The 13,337-nt window shown below is 46.9% G+C and overlaps 1 protein-coding gene across 20 annotated transcripts in view; it reads right to left on the bottom strand.

Moving 5' to 3' along the window:
* Nucleotides 1-13,337, bottom strand: part of KALRN (kalirin RhoGEF kinase) — a 642,588-nt gene that overhangs the window by 281,333 nt on the left and 347,918 nt on the right. For all 20 annotated transcript variants that reach the window (XM_078066810.1, XM_078066838.1, XM_078066842.1 and 17 more), the window contains exons 14-15: nt 8,986-9,181; nt 518-684 (exon numbers count right to left, since the gene is read on the bottom strand). In XM_078066810.1, coding sequence (XP_077922936.1) covers nt 518-684; nt 8,986-9,181 — 363 coding nt within the window. The remainder of the gene's footprint in view (nt 1-517; nt 685-8,985; nt 9,182-13,337) is intronic.

Below are 13,337 nucleotides of genomic sequence, written 5' to 3'. Positions count from 1 at the left end.
TTTAATTGACTTTAATAGGGCAAGACAATTTTCTTATAAGCTGCACATGCATACTGAAAAGAACGAGGGCAACTGCTACCATTTACTATCAGCTACGTGTCGGGCACTGCACTAGGTCAGGTGCCCCACATTAACCAACTGGGCTCCAAAGCCCGACCATGTTTATCTATGAAAGATTTGCATATCACATGAACTGTGTGTCACGAGGGAGGACAGAAAGGAAGAGAGGCTCAGCGACTCCCAGGACAACTTGGGAAAGCTCTGGAATGCTCTCCTTAGATTGTTAGGAGAGAAAACTAATGCATTTGTAGTTTGCGCCTTGTACCATCAGATCCAGTTGTTAGATGCAACAGATAGCAACCTCCCTTTCAGAAACCCAACAACCACTCCTTCACTTACCCGTTTTCCAAGGTCTGGTGACGAGGGTGGCTCTGTACACCTTCCCCACACCAGGAGCAGGCCCGGGGCCTGGGGGGGAGCGCAGAATGAGGGCGGACGGTGGAGGGGCCGGGCTCACCTGTTTGACCTCGGCCTGCAGGTGCCGCAGTTGGAGGCACTGCTCCAGCCGCTTATGGGTCTGCTCTGCGTTGAGCTCCAATTCGTGTTGCTTCTCATGGAGAAACTCCAGTAGCTCTTGTACCTGGGCTGCCAGATCAATGTCTTTCTCACAGATTAACTCAATTCCTGATCAAAAAAAAAAAGTAAACAAGGAAAAATGAGGTAGTGCTACAAAGACCATACTTCTTTGAATATGCACAAGAAAGCAGGAATTCAGCAACAGCCAGGAGCAGCGCCCTCCCGGCCTTTACACATCCCTCTCTGAAGCTTCTGTTTGGGGTGTCCAAACCATGCCTCCGCTTTTGGATTATCTGATCCTTTTCCTGGGAATTTCAACAGATGATCAGCTCCTTATTATCAGCTGGAGTTACAGAGAGAGGTGGTTCTCTGGGAGTCCATCCCCAGAGAAGAAAGTGCTCGGCAGTCCCTCCTGGGGGTTTTGCTAACACCTACAATACTAACAAGCAAGGCTCTGGATCATACTGGGAAACAAAACAAAACCGAAAATAACCTGTCTCAGTAACTTCTGCCAAAGGCACACTCTTTTAGCTGGTCAGATGCAATTTCTACTTAGATGGCAAGTTTGTTCTAATGAGAGTCTCTGGGCAGGGGTGATTTTATTAGCCAACTACTTGGGCGCCCTAAAAAAAAGCAACTCTTAGAAATACATGCTAGCTGTCATATATTGTTTCTCCAACACAGGCAAACGCACCCGATAAACACACCCCAGCAATAGCACAGGGGTACCGAGTGCTTCTCCATTTACAAAAACCATGTTAAAGTTGCACCCACACAAGAAGAGTGTGCTCACTGTCCTTCCGCTTTTTTAAAGCAAAGAATAAGCCCAGTCAGCCAGCTAACAAGAGTTCCCGATGTTTATGGATACGTCACCCAGCATTAATAAACTGCCAACTGTCTGATCTGTGATGGGACCTCGAGTCAATACCCACCAGGCAGAAGCTGTGGCTCCATTCCTTGTCCACATCCCACTCCACCTGCCTTACTTTTTCTTTTTTTAAAGATTGACTTATTTATTTTAGAGAGAGAAAGAGCAGGGGGAAGGACTGAGGGAGAGGGAGAATCTCAAGCAGACTCCGTGCTAAACATGGAGCCCGACGTGGGGCTCAATCTCACAACCCTGAGATCACGACCTGAAATGAAACCAAGAGTCAGATGCTTAACCAACTGTGCCACCCAGGCGCCCCTTCCTTACTTTTCCTATATACCTCTCCCAACACACAAGCGTGGACACACACACTCTTCTCTCCAGCAAGCTGGTGATCCTATTTATACATCATCACCAGCAGGACTAGAATAGCCTTCCTCAAACAGATCTGTGTTTCAGGAAGGGTCATTAAACCCTGGCACAGAGTGAGGGGACTGCCTTAGTTATCAAAGGCCTTCTTGTCTGCTAGTGGCTTGAATTCGATTCCTACCTTAGCTCTTGAAGGCTACATGAAGAGTGTGCTAGCTTTGGAGCTAGCCCTGAGTCAGAATCCTGGACATGGGAAAGTTATCTAAGCCGTCAGAAGCTTCGATTTCCTCATATGTGAAATACGGTTTTATATACCTACCTACCTACCTACCTCGTGAGCTGCCTGTTCAGGACCTCATTGGGAGGATTAAATGAGATAATGTATGTGGAGTCTCTGTCGTGTAACATAATACACACATAATACACCCATGGCTGTCCTGATTCCAGACTCTTAAGCTCTCAACTCCCTACCTTCTTGCGTTCGTGCCCTCTTGGTTGCTATCTGCCTCCAACCTGATGCAAATTGTAACCTGTATTGTTTCTTGGTTCTGACTGATTCAACCTTGCTCAGACCCATAGCTTTATAAAAATCCTAAGTCTGGATTGCTTGCCTCCTTCTGATCTGTGACTCCACCTGACTCTGCAGCTTCTCAGTTCAGTCCAGATCCTTTCCCTGGCTCTCCATCCTGTCGTCTATGACCCAATGCAGCTGTGCTCCTGACGCTGACAAATAGGGACCCAACCATCAGTGGGGGTGGGACTAAAATTCCCAAAGCCTAATGTACTTCCATGGGGATCACACCCCAAGGAGCCTGCCAATCTCAATGCATAGTCACCTAAAAATAAGTCCCCTCTGGGAGACTTCCCCAGCATTCTGACTCACATCATCAGAAACTCATCACCGCCACCACCAACACACCTTCCGGATACAGTGGCGGGGGGGGGGGGGGTGTAAGGAGAGTGTACGCATGCAAAGGGAAATTCATTTCTAGAGGCAAAAATAGTGTTTTATATAAGGACAATATGGAAGAGTGGCAAAAACTTCTGGTGTTACATGGTAATAATTTCAGTATCTTTTCATGTTTATTTTTTTCTACCAGTTTCATAATTCCAAATCCCATCTCCTGAAATATCTGTGGGAGACAGAGAAGAACAGCTTGTTCTTTTGGCAGTCAGCTCCCTTCAGTTCCTATTTTCAATTACCAAGGGGATAAGGTAGAGCATCTCCTTGACTGAAATAAAAAATAAGAAGAAATACAAAAATTTCTATCTCTGCAGCACTTGGCACAGTGAGATGACCCTTGACTCCCATGTTTACTTTCTGGAAATGTAATTTAAGATCCGTCTGCGGGAGCAGAAGCTCTTCCCTGCTTCCAGCCACAATGCAGGTTTTCTCTAGCTCCTTTTCTTGCCGCATGCACCTCTGGTGTTTAGTATGCTGGGCTTGGGAAAGTGTCTTTCTCTGGGAAGCCCGTGGCTCACCTCGGCCACCTGGCACGTAAATGGGCCCTCTAAGCTGGTAACTCGTCAAAGGGGCTGGTACCTGCTGAGGACACCATCCCCAACCGGCTCCCAGCCTGCCCCGAGACTCCAGCCCTTCACGTGCATCTACCTCTCTCGGTACTGTTTTATGGGAGATGAACACAGGAAATAAAATGGGGGAAGACAATGCCTAGTCCACTCAACCGCACATCGTGCTGTGGATGGAGTGAATGGGAGGAACATGAAATGGCACCTAGGAGGAGAGAAACTCACTCCTTCCTCCCACTGCCCCCACACACATCAATACGAGTCCCAGTCAAACCCCATCAACCGGTAAATACCCATCAATCAACAGCAAATAGTTTGCTTGTGTTCGCGTTACTCTTCTCAGTCTGTTTTCCTAGGGGCTCTCAGAAATGCAGCAAGACGTGTGTTCTTTCCATCAAGTAGGGAGACAGTTTGTCAGTCTCTTTAGGGCAAGCTGTATTGATGTGTTCCACAAGGTTCTGTACCTATCCTTCCCTTAGAACATTCCCGTTGGGGGTGGTTCCTTAACTTGTCCCTGTTTTCGCAGGAATGCAGGCTCCCTGGTGCCAGGGCCACATGTCTTATGTGTCTCTGCATCCTCAGCACCAGTACAGGGCTTGACTCATAACACCCAATAAATAAGCTCTTCCGTGAACACATGGCCTCTGCAGGGAAGGGCTCAGGTCACGTGCTGTGGTGAAAAGCACCTGCGAGCTCTGGGAAAGGACAGACTTAGGTTTGAATTCATGCTCTGCCCCCTATGAACAGTGAATCTCTGGGCTCCACATCTTTTCTGAGCTTGGGTAAAAACAATCCCAACAATGACTTCTGGGATGTCACAGGACTTAGCGAGATTAGGTACATACAGTGCCTGGCATTTAGTAGGCTCAAAATATGCATGTTCCTACTTTTTTACAACATATTCATTATTGATTATTAATGGAACTGTTGAATGGCTTGTAAAAATGTAAATATAAAATCTTACTGTGAGGTATTTATGAACTTGCTCAGTGTACATGATTAGAAACTGTGATGGTCTGGATGGTCTTAGACCAGGGCTCTTAATTTTGGCTCACATTAGATCTGGAGAACTTTAAAAATCACTGTTGGTCATTGGCCACACCCAGAGCAGTAACAGGAGACTGTCTGTGGGTGGTACCCAGGCATCAGGAAGTTTTAAAGCTCCCATGGTGATTCAACATGCAACCAAGATGGGAAACCACTGGATAAGATGGTACCATGGCCAGCAACCCGGGGACAGAGATATTCTTTATGCTATACTCGGTCAGCAGAATGGTTGGCACTGTGTTTGTTTAGGGCCCGAGGCCACAGCTAATAATGTCACTGTACTTTTCCTTTGCTGCCAGGTGGAGGGTACCACTTTAGTTCCCTCAAGGAGAGAGGTGGCTGGGGTCTAGAGTAAGATATAGGTATTCCTGGCTATGCTACCCAGAGGCGTTCTTTGTGCATTAACATCAGCCTGCCTCAGTGAGAGACTAGCCCTTCCCTCCTCACTCCTCCCTCTGTGCCCCTCCCTCAATGTAACACCCCGTTCAGAAATGATAAAGTCCTTTAATCGGGTTTTTAGATCAGCATTCTCAACCCTGGCCATACAAGAGAATCACCTGGGAAGTTAAAAAAAAAAAAAAATCTGGGCCCACTCCAGACCAATTAAGCAAGACTCCCTGAGGGGTGGGGCCCAGACCTTGGTACTTGTAAGTTCTGCAGGTGGTTCTAAATCTGCAGCCAGGCCGAGAACTATTGTTTTACATCTACATTCTCTTCTCCTCCACTCAGCCCCCATCTGATCCATTTTCCCATGAACCCCAGAGTAGCTTCCATTTTGGAAAAACACAGGTCTTTTCTCTCCTTTTATGATGCAAGTGAAATTATTTGTGGCCCCTTATTTTTTCCTACATCTGTCTCACCCACATTGATGTTCACTCCATTAACTAATCAAATCCTCTTATTGAGAATGTGCTATGTGCAAGACATCAGCACTCTGCCAGATGCCAGGAATGGAAAGAGAAGGAAGAAAGAGTCCTGCCCTCACGCTGCTGGAGAAGCTACAGGAACACATGGCTGCAAGAGAATGCAATACCTGCTAGAATACAAGCATAACATGTCACAGTTACCAAACTTCTTCGAGGCCTTACCATGCTTGCGCGTTATTGCACTGCATCCTCACGATGACCCTGTGTGCTGCGTATTCTTATGACTGCTGTTTTCCGGAGGAGAGTGAGGCTTGGAGAGATTGGGTAGCATGTTGGGGCACAGCCGGGTAGGGAGGGTGTGGCCGTGTGCCAACCCAGGCACTCTTCCCTCCCATCCGTGCTCTGAGCTCTACGCTCAAGGAGAAGAAGGATCCCCACCACACTTAATTTATTTTTTATTTATTTTCAAATGCTAGGGCTGGGTTCTTTCCAAGCACAGTAACTTTTAAGTATCATTGCCACAGATCCCAAAGATTTTTCACTTAAAAGCCTCGCATAAAGAAAACTTGATGCTTTGATTAGACCAAGTAAGCAACATGTCCACAAGACAAGCAGCTCTTCTTACTCCTAAGGCCACATGGAATAGTCACGTGGTCAGATTTCCGTGGAGAGACCTGCAGCATAGCCACTGGGGGTGGTTAGGCTGACTCATCATGGCAAGTATGAACTGGAGGGGACTGCAGGAATCCAGGCCCACCTCCCACACTAGACAGAAGAAGAAAGGTCTAAAGAGAAAGAACAGGAACTTTCCAAAGGCAGACTGCTAGCTGACAGTGGAACTGGACATTGACTTCAGCCGGCATGCTTTCTCCAGCTTGACTCTTTCCAGCAAAACCTGGCACCTCCCAACTTGAGGCCAAAATAGAAAATGCTATAGCGAGGAGAGAACGATGAGCAAGGGGAGAAAGCGTTCCTGTCTCCCCTTCTATTCCTAAAGCTAATGCTGATTTAAGCAAAGGCTTTGCTTTGGTTAGAGCCATTGGCAACACCAGAGGGACTTAGTGGAACCTGGCTCACCATGACAACTGCACACCTGAAAATAAGTGTACAGAAATTCCCTACTTCCATTTAGTCCTATGAAATCAAAGCATAAGCCCTTCATTAAGTTAGCATGGAGGGCTAAACACCAACCAAAAGCTTAATTTTGTTAATTGTCTTTTTTCTAAGACAAGAGTTTATTTTACCTTGAGTTCAAATATAGTTTATTAGACACACATCACCAATGATGAAGACATTTACTGCCTCAGTCCGGGGTCTCTGAAGTCCTGCATTTCTCAACCACTTGGGGGCAAGACCCACCCTGGGTCCACCCCAACCTCCACCCCAACCCCCCAGCTCCAGCACAACCCTGCTCTCCCTTTCTCTGAGCCAGAGACGAGGTAGATGCATCCTCTGCAGGACCCGGCATTCAGCAGCAGACAGGAAGTGAGCTTCCCTGAAATCCCTGGATTCATTCCCTTGGAAGCCTTTGAAGCCTCCTGGACTATGCCAGACTGAACAGCTAGCTGTGGTAGGAGCAGGGGAACAGCCAGTCCCAGCAGACAGGGCTGAAGAGGCCAATCAAGCCTCTTTTCACAAAGCTCATTTCTAGATCAGGATACTGTGGGTGTGGGCAGCCCATCTGCCCTGGGTGTTTTCACCCACTCAGCCCTCAAGGTTCAGGAGGCTGCCAAGCACAGCTAACCCGCGGTCACAGGCCATCTGCAGGGGCTGCCAACTCCTGGTCGGCTTTCTGTTACCATGGATACCTGGCTCTTGGGACAGAGAGGGACTTGCCCAGGTCACGCCAGCACCCCAGTACAAAGTACCGCGGTTTCGAGGCAGACCAGCTTCCCTCCTGCCAGATGCATCAATACTGAGGGACGAAGGGTGACAGCCCTGCAAGGCCTCTCGGTCCCAGCCTCTCTCTTAGGTCCTACGCATCCTCTCATGGTTCCCAGCCTTAGCTGGATTGCCAGCTATTGTGAGCACCATGAGGGGAAGCTCTAACATGAAACCCTGAGTCCAGGTAAAGTTCTCAACTGCAGAGAAAGGTACATTTTCCCCCCTCCTTCCCTAATAACACCTTGAAGATGCACAAGCCATTGCCAAGCGTGTATCTCAACAGGCACATGATTTCCCTGGAGATTTTGTTAACATACAGATTCAGATTTCTAAGTCTGGGATAAGGGCTGGGAGTCTATGTTTCTAATCAGCTCTTAAGTGACGCTGGTGCTGCTGGTCCAGGGCCCACACTTTGAGTAGGTCCTAGATTCATGGTGCATCAGCACCCCTGGAGGGCTTGGTGAGACACCCATTGTTGGGCCCCACCCCAAGAGATTCTGAGGTGGCAGGTTCAATGGGCCCTTAAACCTTCCTGTGCTTCTCAGCCCTGGCTGCACAGTGGATCACCTGAGAAGGTTTTTTTGCTGATGCCCAAGTCCCATTCAGAGGTAGTTAAATCAGGATCTCCAGGCTTAGGGCCTGGCACTGCCATTTTTTAAAAGAACCCCCCACCCTCGCCCCCGAGAGACTGCAATGTGAATGGCCCTTCCTGGGGTGATGTGGGGCACGGTCTGCACTGTGTAAACAAGCCTGGGCAGCTGCAGCTGTTCACAACACAAACGAAAATTCACGAGCGAACAGAATTTACCAGACTGTCTTTCCTCTGGTTAGAAGTGAAGTCTCTTTGAATGCTGTTATTTATTCTTTCAGGCCCTTAAAACAAACACAGTTCCCTACAGTCAAGTTTGAGGGCTAACGTCTGCCTGACAATCTCATGATTCTAAACATCCCTCTTGGTCAACAGGGACATGGACCTACTGTGTCTTCAGGAGTTAATGGCCTGAACCCCCGTCTGCCTCCTCCTGGAGGGTGAGGAACCGGAGCCCAGGAGGACCCGGGGGGAGGGGAGGCGAGCGGTGGGGCTCGGTGCAGAGACTGTGTTCCAGCGCTCTACTTGCGTGTGCCTCTGTGAGTGACTTCTTGTCCACTGGACTAGTGGACCGTGGGAATGCCGTGGCTCCCTCTGGTTCCAACACCAAAGGCCGTTTGGGAGAGCGGTGGGTGTCACAGGAAGGGTTCATGCATTTGCTGGATAGACACTGAATAAAGCTCGAACACAAAAAGAAGTGAAATCTGGGTAACTCAGCCACGGTTTCTTGAGAAGTTATAAAATTATATGACCTTGCCATAAATTTTTATCAGCACTTCTAACACTCACACACAGACCAGTGATTAAAAAAAACAACAACTAGGCTCTCTGAGAGGCCTGAGCCAGAGACCAGGAGAGGGGGCCTGGGGGGTGAACAGCAAACATCTACACATTAGAATACAATTCACATGGCTGGCTGGCTGCTTTTGGAGCCCACCTGGTTTGTTTCTGCAGGCCCCTGTTTTTTCTGAATCTGTGCAAATTTCCATTTTTTGTTTTCCCCATTCTCTGCATAGCACCAGGAGCCAGGAGATCCTGGCCCTATCCTCCTCTTTACCAGAACCTAACTGGGCAATCTCGGACAAGTTATTTCGGCTCTCATGCATCAGTTTTCTTTAAAATGGCAAAAACCTCTGTTCCCGTATCTGTGGGAATGAAGTGGATGAGCAGAGTGCACGCGCTGGCTGGAGTCAGGCTGGCCTGCTTGTTTTCATCATCTCCCTGCCAGAAGGAGGAGGATGGGAGAGCTCACCCACCTGAGGCCTGGACCTCCATGATGTACTGGTGCAGATCCTGGCCCTGCTGGATGACCTCGAACGTCATGTTGTTCATGGCTAGCTTCCGCTCCGTGTGGCGCTGCAGCCGCTGCTCGGCCAGGGTCAGATCCTCCGTGTTGAAGTCATTCATCTGCCGGAGCAAGTCCTCATTCCAGGCGTCCAGCTCTGCCGTCACCTGTAAGGGAACGACGGTCGGTACCGGCTCGCAGGTCCATGAGAGAGTGAGAGAATGAAGCCTTACTAACTAACCCCATCCTTGGATCCGTCTCCGCTTTGCAGTGGTTGGACTCCTAAACTACAGTTAAGCCCCAGTGCACGTCGGTCACAGCATTCTCCAGGTGTTTCTATGTCTACAGCAGCAACAAATGCTGTGCAAGTTACAGTTCATGAAGTTTTTGCATATTCCATCCTGTTCCACACCTCCCCACCCCCCAATGATCTAGAGAGGCAGGAAGGGTGGAGATTGCCAGGGGTCCGAAGGCAGGAGTCTATGGAGTGGATAGTGTTGAGAGTCCTGGTGAGGAGAAGCAGAGCAAAGTTGAGCTGCTTCAATTGGGAGAGTGAGCCTCAGAGATCCGGTATCTTGGGAATCTGAATCTACCAAATGTGAAATATGTCTAGCATTCTGAATCTGGTGTTTCTGTATTCTTTCCTCTCCCCTTCCCTACCCTCCTCCACCCTCACCACCTTGACATCATTAGGCTGAGGGCCCTTGTCTGTTATGAAGCCCAAAGAATGAGACTTTCGAGGGGCTACTCAGCAGCCCAGCCTGACTCCTAAGGCCGTCTTCCTGGGGTCTACTCTCTTTTCTCTCTGTTTGACTCGTTCTTCCCATTACCCCCAAGAAGCGATGTGCAGATCCTTGAAATAGTCTGATTTGTGTGTTTCTAGTATTTGCTGGAGTTTATTTTCTTTCCTATTTTCTGTTTCATCAAAAAATGTTCTTTCATTGCCTTCTTCCTCTCTACCTTCTTTCTGGGTACAAGGCTGGCACACAGCAAGGGCACTTTTTTTTTTTTTTTTTTAAGAAAAAGCTTTGTTTTCAAACCTGAAGCTTACCTACTGTTCATGAACAAACCTAACTTTCCAGCCTCATCTCATGTTCTGTTTCAGAAACCAGTCAGCCGGTTACTCGCCGACCCTGAGAGTTGGCTCCTGCCCTCTCTAGCCTCCTTCCTTGGTTGGATAGCCCTGAAACACCCTTGTTTTTTTTCTACCAGTCTGCTCAAATCCTCACCACCCTTCAAAGTACATCCTCTGATGTGAAGAGCTTCATGACCACCCCCAGACCCAAAAGTTTTTCCCTGGCTTATCTCAAACTATCAGATGTGGACTTGTTGGCTCATACAGAGACCGTGAAAAGAAAATCCTGCACTGGGGAATTAATTTGGCTATTTAACTCCATTTGGAAAAGAAACCTGAAAGAATTTGTTCAGGGCAAAAAGTAGGGCCTGAACCAAATGAATGAAAGATAGAACACAAGTTGCCCACAGGGCATTCAGCTTTCAATCACCCTATTTTGCTTTCTCCTTCCACTCAATTAGGTCCATCTCAGCTCCAGCCCACTCAGTTCCCCTCTTGGCTCCAGCGGCTCCTATCTCCCTCGCTGTCGTGAATTAATTGGAGTGTTAGGATACAATGACCTCTTTGAGAGATACACTGGCAATATTTCTATTCTAACAATTGTTTACTCTAGAGCCATAGCCATAAGGGAAATCAGAGAAGGAGCGAAACAGAAAGAAAGGGTAAGAGGCAGTGGGAAGTGGGAAGGCTCACTTCAAAATGAAGCCCAAGACTTTCCTGCCAGATGACATTCACTGAATCCAGCATTCTCCTGGCACAGACTGACCCGAGGGACTTGGCTTAGCAGCTGCCTTGGGCTCTGTTCTCAGGGCGCCCTCTCCACTGGCTCCTCCTGCTTTCTCAGTCTTCCCCCTCCCCGCCCAATGTTTTATTCTGTACTTGCCTGAATGAAAACTCACCTGTCACTTTTCTTCCCTTTTCCTATGGTCTATTCCCATCTATTTAGTTCTTTATTATCACCTGCGAAGTTGGAAATCTCACTGTGCAGTCTTTTTCTCTAAATCATTTGAAGATGCTGGTAATCATGATGAAGATGATGATCATGGGTTGAAGAAGGTATTTACCTTGTACAGGCATACTTCATTTTATTGCACTTCACTTTATTGTACTTCCCAGATGTTGTGTTTTTTATAGATTGAGAGCTTGTGACAACCCTGTGTTGAGCAAGTCTACTGGTGCCATTTTTCCCACAGCATTTGCTCATTCCATGTTTGTGCTGCATTTTAGAAATTCTCACAATATTACAGACTTTTTCATGATTATCGTATTTGTTGTGGTGATCTGTGGTCCATGATCTCTGATGTTACTACTGTCAGCGTTTTGGAGTACCACGAACCACACCCATGTAAGATGAAGAACTTAATATGTGTGTTCTGACTGCTCCACCAACCAGCCATTGCCCCATCTCTCTCCCTCTCCTCGGGGCTCCCTATTCCCTGAGACACAACATTGAAATCAGGCCAGTTAATAACCCTGCAATGACCTCTAGTGTTCAAGTGGAAGGAAGAGTCTGTATGTCTCTCACTTTAAATCAAAAGCTAGAAATGATTAAGCTTCAAGAGGAAGAAATGTCAAAAGCTGAGATAGGCCAAAAGCTAGGTCTCTTGCACCAAACAGTTGGCCAAGTTGTGAATGCAAAGCACAGGTTCTTGAAGGAAATTAAAAGTGCTACTCCCGTGAAAACTCAAATGATAAGAAAGCAAAACAGCCTTATTGCTGATTTGGAGAAAGTCTGAGTGGTCTGGATAGAAGATCAAACCAGCAACAATATTCCCTTAAGCCAAAGCCTAATCCAGAGCAAGGCCCTAACTCTTCAATTCTATGAAACCCAAGAGAAGTGAGGAAGCTGCAGAAGAAAAGTTGGAAGCTAGCAGAGGTTGGTTCATGAGGTTTAAGGAAAGAAGCCATCTCCATAATGTAAAAGCATAAGGTGAAGCAGCAGGTGCTGATGTAGAAGCTGCAGCAAGTTCTCCAGAAGACCTAGCTCACATAATTCATGAAGGTGGCTACACTAAACAACAGATTTTCAATATAGACAAAATAGCCTTCTATTGGAAGAAGATAGCATCCTGGATTTTCACAGCCAAAAAGAAGTCAATGCCTGGCTTCAAATTCTCAAAGGACAGGCTGACTTTCTTTTTAGGGGCTAATGCAGCTGGTGACTTGAAGTTGAAGCCAGTGCTCATTTACCATTCTGAAAATCCCAGGGCCTTTAAGAATTATGCTAAACCTACTCTGCCTGTGCTCCATAAATGGAACAACAAAGGCTGGATGACAGCACATCTGTTTACAACATGGTTTACAAAATATTCTAAGCTTCCTGTTGAGACCTACTGCTCAGAAAAAATATTTCTTTCAAAGTATCACTGCTCACTGACAATGCACCTACTCATCTAAGAGCTCTGATGGAGACATATGATGAGATTAATATTGTTTTCATGCCTACTAACACAACATCCATTGTGCAGCCCATGGATCAAGAAGTACTTTCAACTTTCAAGTCTTATTATTTAACAAATACATTTTGTAGGGCTATAGCTGCCACAGATAGTGATTCCTCTGATGGATCTGGACAAAACCCATTGAGAACTTTCTGGAAAGGGTTCACCATTCTAGGTGCCATTAATAACATTCATGATTCATGGGAAGAGGTCAAAATAATAGCATCAACAGGAGTTTGGATAAAAGTTGATTCCAACCCTCATGGATGACTTTGAGGGGTCCAAGACTCCAGGGGAGGAAGTAGGTGCAGATGTGGGGGAAACAGCAAGAGAACTAGAATTAGAAGTAAAGCCTGAGATGTGACTGAATTGCTGCCATCTCATGATAAAACTTGAATGGATGGGGAGTTGCTTCTTATGGATGAGTAAAGAAAGTGGTTTCTTGAGATGGAAACTACTCCTGGGGAAGATGCTGTGAAGGCTGTTGAAATGACAACAAAGGATTTAGAGTATGACATAAACTAACACGATAAAGCAGTGGCAGAGTTTGAGAGGACTGACTCCAACTTTGTAGGAAGTTCTACTGTGGGTAAAATGCTATCAAACAGCATCACATACTGCAGAGAAATCATTTGCACACACACTGTGTACATTAAGGTCCAACCCTATTCCAACTAATAGTGGGAAGGAAGGATCCAAGGCATTTCACTGTGGTGAGATGCTCTGAAATACATGGGCTGTCAATTGCAAAATGAGCATCTTTCTGTTTTATGATGTCACTATTTTTATTAAGATGAGAAAAAGTGA

The sequence above is a fragment of the Halichoerus grypus genome, chromosome 1 (genome assembly GCF_964656455.1).
Source record: "Halichoerus grypus chromosome 1, mHalGry1.hap1.1, whole genome shotgun sequence".
In the NCBI taxonomy this organism is placed as follows: Eukaryota; Metazoa; Chordata; class Mammalia; order Carnivora; family Phocidae; genus Halichoerus; species Halichoerus grypus.
The sequence above is the reverse complement of the archived record's forward strand: the minus strand, read 5'-3'. Positions and strand labels throughout refer to the sequence as shown.